General features: G+C 35.8%; 1 protein-coding gene across 1 annotated transcript in view; it reads left to right on the top strand.

Annotated features, from left to right (window-relative positions):
- The window catches only part of Mrgn1 (Mahogunin ring finger 1), a 122,493-nt gene that overhangs the window by 32,985 nt on the left and 74,992 nt on the right, over window positions 1–14,516 (top strand). Inside the window, exons 6-7 of the mRNA XM_090413751.1 lie at window positions 1,528–1,594; window positions 12,832–12,989. Coding sequence (XP_090269877.1) covers window positions 1,528–1,594; window positions 12,832–12,989 — 225 coding nt within the window. The remainder of the gene's footprint in view (window positions 1–1,527; window positions 1,595–12,831; window positions 12,990–14,516) is intronic.

The following is a 14,516-nucleotide window of genomic DNA, read 5'->3' as shown; positions in this document are numbered from 1 at the left end:
CATTAAAACATATCCTATTATTGTAAGCTTCTGTGGAGGAAGAATACTGGCAAAATGTTGCCAGTATTCTTCCACATGAAGAAAAAAAAAGCAATAAAAATAATTTACTGATTACTCTACTAGTTTTATGAAAATTCTTGAACTTGAAATTCGTGAAAATTCTTGAACTGGTTGGTTGATTCACCGACCTCTGTGTGCTTCCTAATGGAAGCACAAATACTGCAACTTATAGACATGAGGTCCTGGACACAGGATGTGATAGGGAGATATCTTTATCCTACAAGACAATAATGCTCATGGACCAATATCCTGAAAAAGAGATTATCATATGTATGGACTGGCTAGCCATGTATCCTGACTTTGTGCTCTGGATTCCTTTACTTTAAAATCACTTACAGTGTGGCTTAGATACGTTGACGATGTTTTCGTTATCTGGCCACATGGCCACCAAACTTTAAATACCTTCCTCAGCCATCTGAACAAACAACATCAGTGCATGCAATTTATCGTTGAAATTGAAAATCAAAACTCACTTCCTTTCTTGGATACATTGGTCACACATCTTCCCTCAAGCAGTCTATACTTCAACGTCTACCGCAACTACACATCCTGGCCAATATATACATGCTAATTCTTGCCAAAAACTTGAAGTCATTAACACCCTCAAAAACAGAGCTGTAATAATTTGCTCTAATGAACAAGCTCTTAAACAAGAATTGCAATTATTAGTGATAGATTTTTAAACAATTACTATAGCAAAAATACCATCAATAAAATTCTCCATAAAACTTCACTAAAAAATGTGGGTCACAGTAAAACCATAGCTATCCCATACATTAAAGAGTTATCAGATAAAATACATAGAATTCTACACATTACAATCTTAATGCCACTTTTTGAAACCACTTATAAAGTTAAAAAACATATTCCACTCCTCCAAAGATCCCCCTCCCTTGGCCCATCTTAGGGTATACCAAATCCATTGTACCTGTAACTTACCTTATATTGGTGAAACTGAATACACAATTCCAATCTGTAAACAGGAGCACAAATGACATATTAAATTTGACAATTTTGGTGTTAAAACAGGCCTCTCAGATAATGCTCTTAACACACTCACCAAATTGATTGAAAAGGTACCTGTTCCTTACATCATACAAAAACATGGTATGAATATAAATTCAAGGATGCCTGTAAAATTGTGATCAACTCTCCTAATCTAAACAATACTGTAGTGTTAATGGTTGACCGAATGAAGTGACTTTAGCTTACTATGTAGATTGCAATGTAGCATATTTCTTCGTATATATGTGCATACTCCAGACCTTGTGATACGAAGGTGGAAATGTCGGGTGATTATTTTGGTTTATATTAAATTGAAGTTTTACTATAACACAATAGTTGTTTCTATAATATTTTAATAATGGATTAAAAAGAAATAGTTTTATATTATGTACTTATTTGTGTTAATAGTTATATTGTATGTAGTAAATAAATCTGTTTTCAATTTCATTTGGCCTTAATTAGCTTAACTATAAGTTTGAAGAGGAGATTATGCCTGTTGTAGTTCACTGTATGGCAGAAGAAGGTGAAGGTAAGTAATTCAATCAGCTTTAATGATTCCTTATATGAAAATGTATTTTTCTGCAGTGAATGTTTGTACATTTATAAAACAAATACACTGACTGCATAATAAACAATAACAGAAATGGATACAGTTTACAATAGAGAAAATCATAACATACTATCATATTTTGATACAGTACACTAGTAACGGGCTATTATATCAGGTTGTCTATTAGCTTGTAGTTCAGTGTGCTAATGTTTTAGTGTCTTTAGCATGCCTATTCATGCTAATCAATATACAATCATCAGCATTTCCTGATATTGTACATTTACAGAAGGGGGGGGGGATATACAGAATACTTTGAAAGTTCCACAAATGAAGTTTATATTATTAACAGTTGTCTTCCAAATTAATCTGTTAGTCAGATCACTAACTGCATCAGTCCATCCACCTAGATCTTGGTCTTTTTCTGGATCTTTGCTCAAAGGATCAATGCCATGAAACATGCTTAGCAAACCTTTCCTCTCCCATTCTCTTTAAAATATATTATCTTATAATAACTCTACTTAAAAACATTCTTGAATGCTCGTAATGTCAAGTTTCTTTTCTTTTTTTTTTTTTGTGAATAGAATAATCCACCCCACCCACAAGAGGCCCCATTAGCTACTGGTACATTATTATTGGTCATGGGTGGACTGAGGACTAATCAGATAATCCAGACTTAGCTCTGGGGTACTTTTTCAAGCTACTTCAGGCCTCTAGAAAGCGGAATGGTGCTCTAAGCAATGAAATTTATGTACCACCTAAAGATATTCACAAAGCATCTAAACTTAGAAGGATTCAAACCCACAGCTGTTGGTTGAAAAGTGAATACACTAAAACCACTCATCCAACCAGCCAGCAAAGTTTCATATTTTCATTTCTGATATCCCTTTCAGATGTTTTCATTTTAAAAAATTTTGCAATTGATTCTCTCTATTTACTCCTGATTTTCCTTAGAAGTTTTATATTGTGAGATCAAGTCTTTGGTCAACTTTTATTTCTAATACAAAACTCAGATATAGGAGTTAAAATTGGCTTGAACACTGCATTCTGATTGTTTTGATTTGGTTTTTTAGCTGATTCTCCTCTTGTTCCATTTAAATTTATATAACAGAGCTAACATCATCTGCATAAAGCTAAGAACAGTTTAATATCTTCATTTTTTATATCAGATTTAATGCTGTCTTGTTTCATAGTGTGATTTAGGGAGATAGAGGTTAATTACAGTGAAGATAATGTCTTACACCTGATTTTACATGAAACCATTTTCCTGCCTGTCAGTTATAATTGTTGGCTTTCACCAAGTATAGAGGCTGTCAAAATAAGTACAGAGGTTGTCAAAAAAATGTATACACACTTCAGCAAAAGAAAAACTTGTATAAAAATTGTAATACTAAATTTATACAGACATCAAGGAATGAATACAAGTTACCTTTGATTTCCACAATAGCACAAAGTGCTCAAAGTGGTTACCATTAGCGTCCAGAGACTTATTATTATGGTGAACTACTACTTGGGCAATGTTGGCCAAAGTGTCCGGTGGGATTGCTGCGCATGCTGTTTCAATTTCTTTCTGAAGGGCCACCAGTGTAGCTGGTTTTCTATGATATACTACGTCCTTTAGAGTCCCCCATAGGTAGAAGTCCAAGGGTGTTAATTCAGGAGAACATAGGGGAACGCAACTCACCTCTTCATCCTATTCATCTATCCCTGAAAACTCTCATTGAGGTAAGCTTTCATGTTTTGGTGGTAGTGTGGTGGTGCCCCTATCTTGTTGGAAGAGAAATTGATCATTCCCATAAAGTGCATGAATGGCAGGTAAAATGGATGTGTGTAGCATGTCTAGGTACGCTTGACCAGTAACAGTACCTTCAAAGAAGAATGGTTGTATTAAACCCCTAGATGACAATCACACCAGACATTGAGCCCCAGTAAATTGACTGCCTTGTCCACATGAATGCCCGGATTTTCTGGAACCCAGTAAACACAATTATGCCAATTCACTGTTCCATTAAGCTTAAATTGTGCTTCATCAGACCAAACTGCCTTCCTCACAAACTCCTCATCTACCATGTATTGAAACCACTCACAATACTGCATTCTTCGATCAGGATCGTCTTCATTCATTGCATGTTATAATCTTGGGATGTAAACTTTCCATTTAGCTGCTTTAAGAATGCACCATATGCTTGCACTGCTAACTGCTGTCTCACGTGCACATTGTGTGGTAAACTTCTGTGGCGAGTGTGTAAACTGTTTGAACACCATAGCCGAGGAAGCAGGACTTGTTGCTGTGTGAGGCATCCTGGATCTTCCCTTCTGCACATCACACTTGGTACCATGGGGGTCTCAAACTTATCACTAATACGTGCAGTTGTCAGGCGTGTTGGAGGTTGTGTTGCAAACTCACACCTCCATTGTTGTTGAACTTCACCAACATTCTCGAATTTGAAATACCACTTTAAAATGGTCTTGCGTTCCTCGAACGGCAATTGTGCCTCGGCCATTTCGTTTGACTGTCTCCTACTGGTCATGTGTTGATGCTAGTATTCATGTGAGTAACGACATCTTTTGAGAGAACCTCATACTACACATTGCTACCGTAATTCGATCCAACTTCGAAAAATGTCCATAGATGACATCTGTTAAAGTGTGTATACTTTTTTTTTTTAACAGACTCTGTATAAGTTGTATGTATATAATATCTCATATACACTGCATAATTATAGAGTTTGAACACCTTTTCTCTCAGTACCTTCTCATATTTATCATATACCTTTTGCAGAAAAAAAAACCAAAAAAACTTAAATATAATTTTTTATCGTCCCCATGATTTCTTTCATTTTTCTTTTAAAGTAAAAAAATCTCTTCTTGATAACACTTGTTTAGCCCGAACTCACTTTTTTTTTTTCTCCAAGCCTCTTTTCACCTGGTTTTTAATCACATTGACTTTCTTAACTATATGCTTGCATAAATTACCTGGAAAACTCAAATGGGAAAATTCCTCGCTAGTCTATACTCCAGATCTCTACTCTGGACTATAAGATCTATACTCCAGTCATTTGGAATTCAACTTGTGACCAGGTGTCGTGTCGTACTTTCTACTCCGTTGTATATTCTAGCTGTTGACTGGCTCCACATTCGAATACAGAGAATATTTATTTTTAACTGCGCCACTCTATGTTCTAATTCACATAGGCAACATTGTGAAATTAACCATCAGCTAGCACAGATTGTTATCAACTTAATTCAGGCCGAAATTCTCTGTATTATATATAGGGTTCCTGCTAAGATTCGAACTATTTTAATGAGCAGTGCAATGAAAGAAATCAGGCAAACACAAGATTTAACTCAAATAAAAATATTTAATGCTTTAACACATAAATTTACATTAAAACAAGGATTTCTAGCAGGGATAATACAATTAGGAATGAACAAGTTCTCATTAAAACATTAACAGTTTACTCAGCTGAGTATATCATTTACGATTAGAATTTATACATATAAATCTCTTATTATTAACAAGATTCCAAACACAATTTCAAGCTAAACAAAGCTATCGTTCAATGCACTTTAAATATTGATTCAGTTTAACTATTCAGAACAATCACAAAGCACAAGTGATCAGACATTCATTTAGAAACTTGAAAGTTTTATCAATCTAATACAATAGTTCTCAGAAAGTGCAGTCTCAATTTTATATGGCATTCTCACGTTACAGGCTTCACTATATTACACATTCAAATATGAATTATTAATCCAGAGATACTTCATATATTACGTTTACAAGGAAATGCTTCACTATATCACACATTCAATCTTGACCGTTAATTTCAGCAATATGAACTATATCATGTTCTCCAGAAACAAGCTTCGCTACTTCACAAGAGACATAGAAACGATATCCTTACCAGTATAAATAGTATAGTTTCCTCATTATCGAGAATCCTAGAAACATTCCTTGGCCCTTGAATACTTTCACTTTGAGAGCACACAAATATTATAGAATTCCTGGGTTTCAGTAACTGATTAGTTAACTCGGGAGAATTTATCTTCTTGCTCATAATTGTCTAACTTTCAATATTTCTTAGTTATTTTGAAGAATTTCTTATTATCCTTTCATCCAACGCTATCCTTCTGCGAGACGATAGGAATTCATAAAAGAATAAGAGCTCGAAGAAAGATAAGTCAAAATACAGAACGGTTCCCAGTCCTTCCTACTCCGTTCAACCCCAGGTTTTTTTTTTTTTTCCTTTTCTCTCCACTGTGTTCTTCCTTTTCATGTACTGCTCATGACATCCTACTCTCCTTTCCCACCAAAATCTGGTTGTAACCGGTTTTGTTGATACCGAACTGGCTTTTTGCATACTGTACAGTAACTCACGTTAAGGCACGTGCTGGCTAAAAATAACATAATTTCTCACAACAATCAGTCGAGTCTTATTTTGAAGAATTTCTTGGATACATTACATTTTACTAATAACATAAAAAGATTGCATATTTTACAGTTTTCACACCTGTACTTCATCTCAAAATAATAAATGAACAAATAAATATTAATAAACATAACTTGAAAGAAATCATATAACCAGCATACTATTAATAAGAGATTATTAATCTAATGAGCAAATTTGGCTTAGGGAATGGCAGATTATGTTGGACTCTGAATGAAGCATTAATAATTTCTAATTCTCCACATTCAGAATCCAACACAGGCCTTCTGAATTATATAGCATAGCCACTATAAAATTCTTATACCTCAATATTTGAATATTTCTGACTGGATATTATTATGGTTATTATTATTATTACGGGAAACTCCAAGGAGTCAATAGACTCATCGAGGGAGGCCCTAACATCATGTCGAGAACAACTTTACGACATTCACACAGTATCTATCATACTTCACCTTGAACTCATTCACAGTCATGGCACCCACAACAGACTCTGGCAGCTTATTCCACTCATTCACCACTCTCCAAGTAAAAAACCTAGCTCTAACACCCTTGCTAACCACACTCTTGCCCAGCTTCCATGTATGGCCCCTAGTCCTCCCACTACCAGTCCTATTCTCAAAAATATCTTCTGAATTAATCTTATAGAAACCCTTCAGTAATTTGAATGTCTCAATCATATCACCCCTTTTCTGCCTATCAACCAATTTCTGCAACCCACAAATCTTCAACCTGTTCTCATAAGGTTCATAGACCTGTTATCATCTTGGTCACTCATCTCTGGATCCTCTCAACCTCCTCCCCATCAAGAAGAAACCCTGGCACCCATATCTGGGCACAGTAATCTAGATGGGGTCTTATCAAGGCTCGATACAGAGGAACAATAACCTGTTTGTCTCTGCTTGTTAAAGTATTTTTCAGCAACCGAGTGATTTGATGAGCTGATTTAGCCACTTTTGCGATGTGCCCCCCCCATTAACCTTACACTTTGCCACATTAAATTGACATCTATTTTCCCTATCCCAGTCCTCCAAACTATCCAAATCATCCTGCAAAATTTTGACATCCTGTGCACTCACAATTGCTCTACCCAACTTTGCATCACATGAGCAAAACAAACTAACACTTCCTCTCAGATCCTTTCTATATCGTTAATGAACAATTGAACAGTAGTGGTCCAAGAACAGAATGAACACAAAAACAAGAACGTCCAAGAACACAAAAATTAGTGGTATGCCCCGCAGCACACCACTAGTCACAGGCCGTCTTTTGGACTCTACTCCCGAATAAACCACTCTCTGATATCTCTCCATCAACCACCCTCCTATCCCCATATGGAATTCTGCATTTTACTGATTAGAATTCCATGTGGTATCCTGTCAAAGGCCTTAGCAAGGTCCAGTAGAATCACTGTAAACCCATTACCCTTGTCCAGTTCAGCCGTCACTGTGTTATAAAACATGAGCAAGTTACTGAGGCATGATCTACCCTTCACAAAACCATGCTGTCCCCCATACAGTATCCCATTTTCATCTATCCAATCCTGTATTTTCCACTTGACTATTTTCTCCAAGACCTATTACAACAATTCCTGATATGCTGATCAGTCAGTAATTTACAACAGCAGTCTCAGAACGTCCTTTATGCAGTGGAACTATTTTCCCCTCCTTCCACCCCCTTGGGACTAACCCAGACCCGAGAAGACTCAAATTAAACAAAATGGTCAAGGACACTAACCATTCTTTAGCTGCTTCATGTATGACATGAGCTGGTATACCATCCAATCCCACAGATGTATTGACATTGAGCTTTTATAATTAAAAGAAACACACGTATTAACTACAGTGAAAATTATTTACTTGTAAATATTTCATCCTGAGTATCTTAGGACATCATCAGTACCGTAGTTTAAACAATAATAGGAATAACATACAGTTAGGGCGCATGATTACAATAGATTCTCATTAAATGTGCGTAACGTGTTACAGAAGTAAAAAACTAATAATAATTATTTTACACAATTTTGTATGACAATTTCCCATACTTTAGGAATAGTAAGAATGTCGTTGCAGTTTAAATTTGGTCTGTGTAGTAGGGCTTCAGAACTTTCTTTATATAAACGTTCATGTTTATATAAAGATCTATGTAAAAGTTTAGACTTTTCCCAATGGATTCTATGGCTTGGATTTTCAATTCTGTGTTGAGAGATGCCAGATTTCTGCAGTTTAAAAAGACAAATGTGGTCTTGATGTTCCGAGATGCATTTCTGAACAGACCTACCTGTCTGTCCAAAGTAAGACAATGCGCATGAAATCTCATAAACGCCAGGTCTTACTGTGGACAGACAGGTAGGTCAGTCCAAAAATTATCGGCGCCGTGTGCACTCTAATAATTGTATCTATCAAATTACTAATTGAAATAACTCAGAAAACACACAAAAATCACATAGTCATGCTAAGATATGAAAAGTAAATAATACTACATAAGATTCAAGCAAATTTACCAATTATTACCGTATTTACTGGTGTATAAGATGCACTTTTTTTCTTTGAAATTAGGGCGGAAAAACAGGGTGCGTCTTATATGCCGATACTCAGGTTTTTATTACTTTTATTTCTGGAAATTTTCTCTGTTCCGAGTTACGCGATTTCTTTCTTGCTTCCTTGCGGTGTGTGAGAGCATTCCAGTTAAGTTAGTTATGTATTCCAGTTATGGATAGACATTCTAGTATTCGAGTTATGGATAGACAACATTTGGTCTAGGTGCTCTGGCAGACTGTTGAAGAAGCCTGGCTTGCTAGTATGGCATCAATTTCATTCTCACAGAACAGATGTTAAAAATAAACTGAAGGAATTGAAAACTCAGTTAACTGTAATTCCAGGAGGTCTAACTAGTCAGCTTCAACCTTTAGATGTCTATATTAATAAACCATTTAAGGGATTTATGAAGGAGAAGTGGGACACTGTATCCAGAAGACTGCTGGATGCAATCTTCAGATTTTGAGGTTACACCATCAGGAAGAAGGAAGAGGCCTAGCATTTCGGAAGTTTGTGAGTGGGTCAAAGCTTCATGGGATGCTGTGAAAACTGAGACAGTGGTTAAATCATTTAAGAAATGTGCAATTAGTAATGCATGGGATGGTACAGAGGACAATTTGTTGTATGAGGACTCAGATTCTTATTTAGAAGAGGTTTCAAGTGTCTCTTCATTTAGCTCTGGAGATGAATTTCTGGGTTTTGACGAAGAAGATTAAAAGGTGGATATTCATTCCTAGTTAGATTAGGTATTTGTTGAAAGTAGACCTACTTGTGACACCTCCATGGGTCTAGGAACATATTTCAGGAAGCACATCACACAACCCATCACACAACCACATCACACATTGTCTACACTGGTCTGGCATGTACATGCTATATAATCCATCATTCATGCACTATGCTATCTATCAGCCACTGATAGTACTTTTGTTTGTTAATTGCATATGTTTTCTGGCCAGTGTGCCTGTATATGCAGGATGAAAAACTGGAGTTTCTGGAAGGAAAAAACCCAGTTACTATCACATGAAATAAGCTAAACTCGTGTGATAGTGAAATAGTAAAAAGGAAAAAAAAAAAAACATTATATATATATATATATATATATACAGGGTGTTCGGGATAAATTTGACATATTTATAATTAATTATATTTTTCCGTAAGTTACATGTATTAACACACACTTCTCTTCATTTAAAAGTTTGGACCCTTCTTCATTCATATACAAGATGTCAGAAAGGATGGATAGCTGGAACCCACCTGAATCATGGAAGAGAATAACTTGTATCATGATGATTCGTGCCCGCCATCAAAATAAGGATATTACGACTGCTGCCCAATGCTCCCTGAATACAGTAAAAACAATCAGGCATGAACTAGAGACTTGCAATGGTGACTACGAGGATGTAGCAAGAAGAAAGATCCCTAGCAGACGATCTGATTGCGTTCGTACAGCAGAATTCCTCGCAAATCTGCAGGAACAGGTGTTGAAGAACCCTGGCATTGGAATTCGGGCTTTGTTCGTGGAGTTGCTAACTGTAGTCAAGCCCTGGATAACAAGGGTAGCCAATGGTAGGCCGTATGTATGGCAGTAGGATTCGGCCCCTTGCCACACCTCTGGGAAAAGTCAAAAATGGTTGTCTGAAAATTTCTACGACTTCACCAGTCCAAATGTTTGGCCTCCAAACTCCCCAGACCTTAACCCCATGGATTATTTTGTATGGGGCGCAGTTGAAAAAGACACCAATCGCACTTCCAGTAATACAAAAGCCCAGTTAATGGATAAAATTAAAACAGTTTTTGCGGCCCTTCCCAGGGAGACTGTAGCATCAGCTTGTTCGAGGTTCCGAAGCAGAATTGAAGCTGTGATCGATGCTAATGGTGGTTATTTTGAGTAAATCTTGTTGATAGTATTGTAATTAACTCTGCCTGTAATGTTTTTTTGTCAATTCATTAAATTTAATAGATACAAAGAAGATTTTCTTTTTCCTTACGAAACTGTCAAATTTATCCCGAACACCCTGTATATCCCACACATAAGTTGTTGCAAAATCTATAGTAGATCAGTGTCATGTGTGGGCACATCAAGAAGAAGGAATCTGTTGATATGTTTTTTGAACAACTGGAAGTGGAGTACTTTGGAAAACTGTGCAGGGAAGACTACTAGAGCACAGAAGTGGAAGGTATGCTAGAGGACGATAAGAAGTTAGTTCTGTATGTTGCTCATGTTTATTTATCCAGTTGTCCTCTTTTGGACAGGAGGTGCTCTGTCTTTTTATAGAGATATGGTACAACCAAAAATCTGTGAGGAAAATACAGGGTGTTTCAAAAGCGGTATACAACTTTGAATGACAATAGAAGTAAATAGCAATAGATGAACAATTTTTATTACCATGTAAATGTAGCGTAACACTTGAAGTTTCAACATAGACAGTTAACATTCGATATGACTGCCTCCAGTAATTCTGCAGAAGTTCCATCTGTAATCAGTTTCCTACAGCATTCAACAGATCATATCTGGTGTAACTTCAGCAATGACAGCAGAAATTCTGGAACAGAGCTCATCCAAATTGGTTGGTAGTGGTGGTACAAACATTTGATCTTTTGCAAAGCCTCGCAAGAAAAATCTAACATTCTAAGGTCAGGGAAACACAGTGGCCATGCTACAGGCATCCCTCTACCAGTCCATCTGCCTGGAAAATGGATGTCGAGGTATGACCTCGACATCCTGTCATGTAATGTCAAGTAATGAGATCAGGTAATGAGGAGGTGCTCTGTCTTGCTGGAAATGTAAGAATCCGTTGTAGTCGTCGTCTCTAATTGTGGTATTAGGTACCCTTGTAGCATGTCCAGATACACACCACAAATAACGATTGACTCCAAAAAAAAAAATGGTCTATACACTTTCCTCTTGCTTATGGCACAAAAAACGTTAGAATTTAGGGTGCTGCAAACATGTTCTATGATGGTGTGTGGATTTTCACTTCCCCAAATTCTGCAGTTGCGAGTGTTTACTTGCACACTAACGTGAAAAATGCACTCGTAACTGAAAACGATGATGTCCATAATGTCCTCATTTTGTTCTATTCTACTGATCATTTCCGTACAGAAATATTGGTGTATCTTGTTATAGTCTTTCTTCAAAAGTTGTACAAAGGTAAATTTGTAGAGCATAAATTTGTGAATTTATGCACATTTTTATGTTGGAACATTGTGTTAGTAATAATCTGTCCATGTCGTGAGCAAAAATCCAACAGGTATTTGCCATTATTATTATCTTTGCTCTTTTCTCCAAATTTTTCCAAAATATTTTTGTATGTCTGACTATTATTTTCTACTCTGCTATTTAGATAACCAACAAGGACCAACTTCTCCTTTTTCATTGTGTCAGTTGCTTTCTCTAAAGCCTCAAAACATTCCTCCACGTCTACCTTAGTAGAACCTTCTGTGGGCCCATAGGCACAAACAAGTCTCATTATCCAGTTCCCCATTCTGATATTTGCCCACATCACTCTATTTGAAATTGTCTGCTATTCAAGATTAGCCTCATATTTAGTGAATACTATAGTACTCCTTCTTTTCCTTGATTGTCATTGCCTGAATATAAGATTTTGTATTTATTGCTCAGAAAGATCTCACCAGTTTTTGTCTTTTTTTTTGTTCCAGTCACCTCTATTATGTCGATCTGGTACTTATCCAATTTCTCAGCTAGCTCCATTTCTTTACCATTCAGGCTTCTTATGTTGATAGTACCAATCTTGAACTCTGATGTAGAGTTGTCGTGTGTTTTAGGATTTTTCTAGTTTCACTGTTTGCCCTGGTTCCCTGGCGAAAACAAAAGGGGGCCTTGTTTAACTGGCAATGCTCCAGCCAGCATGAAATTCTGTCATGGAGAACCGACAAGGGCTTCTGACCTAATGTCCAATCCTCCTCCTCATGGTGCACCCTGTTAGGTATCTACCTGGATACTGAACGAACAAGGATGGGCTGGCAAATTGGGATTTAGCCGACCAAATTGTATTTTTATTAGCTTAAACCATAATATAAAATGATGGTACAACAAATAATTTTATTAAAATATCTAAACTGTTCTTTTATTTCTATATCTTTCTTCTGAACATCTTTTCCGTGTTTTTTTTGTCAAGTTCTTTTAAAACTATTAACTGTTGAAATTAAGATTTATTTTAGAATTATTAATAGAGTAGAAAATGATGGTAAAAAAAATTTCTTTCAGAACCCCGTCAATCACATGTAATAATTGCTGTTGTTGAAAAAAATGCTGATAATACTTACACATTGAAGCCACTCAAACAGAAACTCTTTGTAGATGGTTTATGTTATTTACTCCAAGAGATATATGGAATTGAAAACAAAAATGTTTATCAAGCAAAGGTAATTAAAATCTCTTATGAACAATTAATGGTAATATCATCACCTCTAAATAGATTTTATTCCTAAACTACATTTATAGTGACTAATCATGAATTATTTTCATGATTAGTTACAATAAATTGTTTTTTTTTTAGTCATATTCCTCCTCCTCATCATTATCAAATTCCTGACATGTACCCTCAAGGGGTGTACAGGATATTAGGATAGCACTACATGAAAAACTTACATCATTAATAACTTCCTATCAACATTGATTTTGATCGATTTTCTTCCAAATCAATCTGTTATCTGTTAAGACTCTAATATTATCAGATCTTATATTGAAACAGTAAAAAGTGTTTTCTAAGGCACTTTTTACTATATTAATCCACCTATATCTTGGTTTTCCTTTGGGTCTTTTTCTTGTCAACCTGGCAGAGAACACTTGTTTTGCTAATCTTTCCTCTCCCATTCTGTTTAAGCGACCATACCACCTGAAATTAACACTGCTAACACATTCTGAGATGCTAACAAGGTCAAGTTCTTTAATAATATCCTCGTTTTTAATATAATATTGCCATTGATGCCATCTGTTCATGCCCCTAATCTTTCTCAGCACTCTCATTTCTGCAGTCTCTAGTCTTTGGTCATGTGTTTTATTTCTAACCCAGCTTTCAGATCCATAATCTTATATAGTCTTATATACAACTAATTTAGTGTTTTGACTAATTTCTCTCTTATTCCATATAAATTTATTCATTTGACTTCCTACCATACCAACTTTGTTGATTCTGTTGTCTATTTCCATATTTAATATATCATCTTCACTAAAAATTGTGCTTAAGTACCAGAAATGTTTTACTTGTTCTATAGGTTCTCCATTCACAATGTAGTTGATATTTTCATTGTCTTTGTCCTGTTATTGCTGATTTTCATACCAAATTTATTACAGCAGTTATTTAATTTAGTCAGGGAATCTTGTAGACTTGTACTGAATTTATTTAAAAGTATAACATCATTTACATAAAGAGCTGAGGTTAACATCTTCAATTTTGATATTAGGAATGATCCCTATAGATAATGAATGAATAACAGAGGGGATGATGTACATCCTTGTCTGACTCCAGATTTAACATCAAACCATCTACCTGTAGTTCCTTCAATTCTAACTGCTGACTTACAACTCAGATATAGACTAAGTATTGCTTCATATAATATCCCATTGACACCATACAACTGTGGTGTTTTAAATAGCTTTTCTCTTGGCACCTTGTCATATGCCTTTTCCAGATCTACAAAACTTAAATACAGATCTTTATTATATTCCCATGATTTCTCCACTATTTGTTGTAAAGTGAAGATTTGATCCTGACAGCCTCTATTTGGCCTGAATCCAGCTTTTTCTTCACCAAGCTTTTCTTCCACAATTCTTCTCAACCGTGTCTCAAGTATACTTGCATAAATCTTACCAGAAACACTCAGTAGGGAAATACCTCTGTAATTCTCACATTCAGTTTTATTTCTCTTTTTGTGTATGGGTACTATGAG

The sequence above is a fragment of the Typopeltis vanoorti genome, chromosome 24 (assembly GCF_054136105.1).
Source record: "Typopeltis vanoorti isolate ZY-2024b chromosome 24, IOZ_Tvanoo_1.0, whole genome shotgun sequence".
Taxonomy (NCBI): Eukaryota; Metazoa; Arthropoda; class Arachnida; order Uropygi; family Thelyphonidae; genus Typopeltis; species Typopeltis vanoorti.
The sequence above is the reverse complement of the archived record's forward strand: the minus strand, read 5'-3'. Positions and strand labels throughout refer to the sequence as shown.